The 4,167-nt window shown below is 55.9% G+C and overlaps 1 protein-coding gene across 2 annotated transcripts in view; it reads left to right on the top strand.

The window, feature by feature from the left end:
• Positions 1-4,167, top strand: part of ARHGAP8 (Rho GTPase activating protein 8) — a 73,836-nt gene that overhangs the window by 36,665 nt on the left and 33,004 nt on the right. For both annotated transcript variants that reach the window (XM_008055177.1, XM_021710957.1), the window contains 2 exons: positions 58-156; positions 3,321-3,431. In XM_008055177.1, coding sequence (XP_008053368.1) covers positions 58-156; positions 3,321-3,431 — 210 coding nt within the window. The remainder of the gene's footprint in view (positions 1-57; positions 157-3,320; positions 3,432-4,167) is intronic.

Genomic DNA, 4,167 nt, shown 5'->3' with positions numbered 1-4,167 from the left:
CCCGCCCCCCGGCCACTCTGCTGCCGCCTGATCAGTTTTTGTTCTCTGCTTTCTTAGTCACAAGTTTGGGAAAAAAGTCACCTATTTCAACTACCTGAGCGAGCTTCACGAACACCTCAAATGTGACCAGCTGGTCATCCCTCCCGAAGTTCTGCGGTGAGTGCCCTGCTGGGTGGCGTCCCGGAGTGTAGGGCGAACACGTCTCAGCGCCTTCCAAGGTCTTGGTCCAATCCAATTTGTACTGGAGGCTTCGTTTCCAAAAGCGTGCCTGGCCGGATTTGGCTTGGAAATCTGTGGCATCAGCAAAGCTCGGCAGGAAAAGGTGTTCACCGCTGACTCAGAAATGAAGCCGCCGAGGTTGTGCGCAGGGCGGGATGTTCTCCTCTCCCGCCGTTGCAAAACTGATTTACAAAATGAGCCCTTGCGTGGTGGCGGTTGTTCACCGCCTCGTGTTTACCGTTTTTGCTTCTGAGCAGAAAATTAGGGGAATTTCTCAGGCATGTGGGTGACACTGTGTACAGAATGAAATGTCCTCAGGGGTGTTGCAGGTGCTGTGGAGAACAACCTGTCTGCCTGTGCTGAAAGCTTAATTGGTGCATCTGCAGTGAGGCTTCAACGTAGATGAGCAGAGGATGGCCCAGGCAGGCATGAGCCACGTAGCCAGCGCGGGGTGCAGCCGAATCCAGCCCGGGTCTGCTGACCTCGCCTGGGCCCCTCTGCCCTCTTCCCCCTACCCAGGGCCTCCTCCGAATGGATAGAGCCCTTGCCAGAGTGCCTGCGGGGGAGGCCAGCAGCCTTACAGGGAAGCTGAGTCACGTGTCCCTCTGGGTGTCAAGTCTGTTGTTGGGTGCTGGGAACATAGAGATGTCTGGGGAGTGTGGTCCCTGCCCTCGGGGCACTCAGGTTAGGGGGGGCCACAAATCAGTGATGACAGGGGCCAGAGGAGACGCTGAACCTGGCGCGCGTGCGTGCATGCGTGTGTGTGTGTGTGTGTGTGTGTGTGTGTGTGTGTGTGTGTGTGTGAATCTGGGGAGGCGTTCAGGAGAAGGTGACTCTTAGAATGAGTTGGCTAGTAGGACGTTTCCAACAGAGGGAAACCTTTGGGCAAACGTATGTGGGTGAAATATTGGTATGTATTTGGAGGCAGGAAGGAGTCCCATGTGACCGAGCAAAGGGTAGGGATGGAGCTGGGGGTCGTCTTGGGCCAGAGGGTCCTTAGTGCCAAGCAGACGAGTGTGAGCACTGCACTGTGGTGATCTGGTGGGAGCCCACAACGAGGTTCAGGAAGTAGACTCCTAGCAGCTTTGTGGTAGAAACGATTTGACCTGGTGACAAAGGGTCACCTCACGTCCTCTTGTGTGGGAAATGATGAGGAAGCCTGGATTAGGGGGATGTGGGGAATGGCATCTATGGGACACCCAGCTCTAGCTTCTCTGTGGCTACTGGGTATACAGTCTGGGCCTCTGGAACACTCAGGTGAACAGCAGCACTGAGGGTACGGGGTCAGAGGGGGATGAGGCTTGGGAGAGAGTGGTGGGCATGGGCATCAGGAGCTCCTGAACTCACCAGTGGGCAGCCAGGGCCCCAAGGGTATCCACAGACCCTGCAACAGAATCCCCAGGGCACACATCGAATCCTGACCCCTGGGGACTGGAAGCCAGGATTTAACCCCCCACAGTCCCCAGATAGGTTCTGTGAGCACCGGAGTCTGAGATCCACTGGTGATTTAGAGACCTAAATCCAGGCTGTGGTCCCAGCTCGTGACCTGGGCACATCACTGGACCTCAACAAACCACAGTTTTCCTCTCTGTAAAGTGGGTGAAATAACTCCGCGATAGAGCCCTCGTCAGGGGCACAGCGATGTCTCTCAGGAGTTGCTCAGCATGAGAGACGCTCGTACCTATTTGACCGGCAGGGCTCAGCCTAGTGAGCTGCCTTCTGCTTGGACCCTCGCTGGCCTCCAGCCCTGCCTGGCCGCATTGGGGGGGAGGAGCTCTGCCGCATGCACCGCAGCACCATCCCATGCTACTGACGGCCCCACTCCCACTCCCAAGCTGCTGACTAGTGTCAGCGTGTTCCCCTGTTCCCAGGCATGTCCACCACGGTGTCCACATGCCCAGCACACAGTAGGGCCTCAGTACATATTTGCCTGCAAGAAAGAAGGAAGGAAGGAGTTGGCAGGGGAGCATAGAGGGTCTGGGAAATGGAAGTGCTGTCCAGAGGCTTTTTACCTGAGGGGTTTCTCCTCCATCCTCTCCGTGGTTCATCTTCACTTCTTCAACAAATATTTCAGCTGAGCACCTACTATGTGGTAAACCCTTTCCAGGCATTGGGGATGTGGTGATGAACAAAAGGGATAGGATTCCTTTGTCATCTCAAATTCAGACATACAGGAGACCAGATGGTGGCCCTGATGGCCTTCTAGGCTGACGGCATAGCAGGCAAGGAGGCCGAGTTCTTTGCTAGTCGGGGTAGGGCCAGCATTTGGTGGGGTTAGACTACGTTTTCTGGCTCTTGTGGGAACACCCCATGGCAATGGGGGAGTGTGGGGTATGTGGTGTGCGTGCATGAGTGTGGGTGTGAATGGATGTGTGTGTGTGTGAGTGCGTATGAATGTGCGTGTAGGTGTGTGTATGTATGTAAGTGTCTTTGAGTGTGGGTATGTGTGAGTGTATGTATATGAGTGTGAGTATATGTCTGAATGGGAGTGTGAGAGTGTATGAGTGTGAGTGGGTGTGAGTGTGGGTGTGTGTATGAGTGTGAGTGGGTGTGTGTGTATGAGTGTGTCTGGATGTGAGTGTGTGTATGAGAGTGTATATGAAAGTATGAGTGAGTGGGTATGTGTGAATATGTGAGTGTGTATGAGAGAGAGAGAGAGTGTGTGTGTGGGTGTGTGTGTCTGGGTAGGAATGGGAGGGTGTGGTAAGTGTGGGTGGGTGTGAGTGGATATGAATGTGTGTGAGTGTGTGTATGTGTGGGTGAGTGCAGGTGTGTGTGGGTGAGTGTGGAGGTGGGTGTTAGTGTGGATGGGGTGTGAATTGGGGAGTATAGATATGGGTGTGGGTGAGTGTGGGGGTTTGTGTGTGTGTGAGTGGTTGTGGGTAAGTGCGTGAGTGTGGGGGCGTATGAGTGTGAATGTGAGTGTGTGTCGTGTGTGTGATCGTGCAGACCTGCAGTGTGGCACTTGGGCCCAGCAGGACAAGAGCACAGGCGTCTTGCAGATGTCTGCAGGGCGCCTGGACCCACCAGCACCCGGAAGTGGCCTCTGTGGCTCAGGGCTGACCCATCAGGTAAGAGCCACGCTTCTACTGTGTCCTCAGGTACGATGAGAAGCTCCGGAGCCTACATGAGGGCCGGCCACCCCCTTCTGCCAAGATGCCGCCACCGCGGCCCCCTCTGCCCACCCAGCAGTTTGGCGTCAGTCTGCAATAGTAAGTGAGCCCGGGATGCGCCTGCCCCTTTCCTGGAGCTGTGGGAGTCATGGGAAGTGTCTGAGTGCAGGAGCCTTTCCCCAGGTGCCTGTCGCCCGTGCTGAGTGGGCGTGTGTGATTGTGGGTGAGTGTGGGTGTGTATGTGGAAAGAGGAGTTCGCAGGAAGGATGGAGCACAAGCTCATCACTGAGGCTGAATGCTGGCTGCTCCGTGCCGGGGGGAGGAGGGGACTTGGGGCTTCTAACCCAGCTGCTGTTACTGCTGCTCGGGGCACAGTGCACAGTGGGACACTTCCCACCACCCCCGAGGGGTGTATTTGATCATGTGACTTGCTTTGGCCAATGAAATAGGAGCCAGTCTGGGGCGTGTCATATGGGGAGGTGGCTTTAGGAGTCAGTGGGTGGTCGGCCCCTCTCAGTGATGTGGAAGCATCCACTGAGACGGCGCCTTGTCACTCTGCATCCCTGAGTGACCACAGTGTGCACCCACTGGCCCTACACTAGACATGGAGTGAGAATTCACATCTCTTGGGTTCATCGGCTAAGAGGCAGGGATTGTTGTTACTGCAACTCCATCAGCCCACCTTAGACTTCTGGCACCTCCAGAATGGCAAGGTCTAAATCCGTGATGTTTTAAGCTGCGTTTCTGGTAGTGAGTTGCGGCAGCCCCAGGAAAGTAACCCAGTTCTGACGGCTGTGTTCCTCCCATGCCTCCCCCCCCCCCCCCCCCCCCCCCC

This window comes from Carlito syrichta, unplaced genomic scaffold (assembly GCF_000164805.1).
Source record: "Carlito syrichta isolate Samal-C Ts95f unplaced genomic scaffold, Tarsius_syrichta-2.0.1 Scaffold301761, whole genome shotgun sequence".
Taxonomy (NCBI): Eukaryota; Metazoa; Chordata; class Mammalia; order Primates; family Tarsiidae; genus Carlito; species Carlito syrichta.
This window is presented reverse-complemented; position numbering and strand designations above follow the sequence as displayed.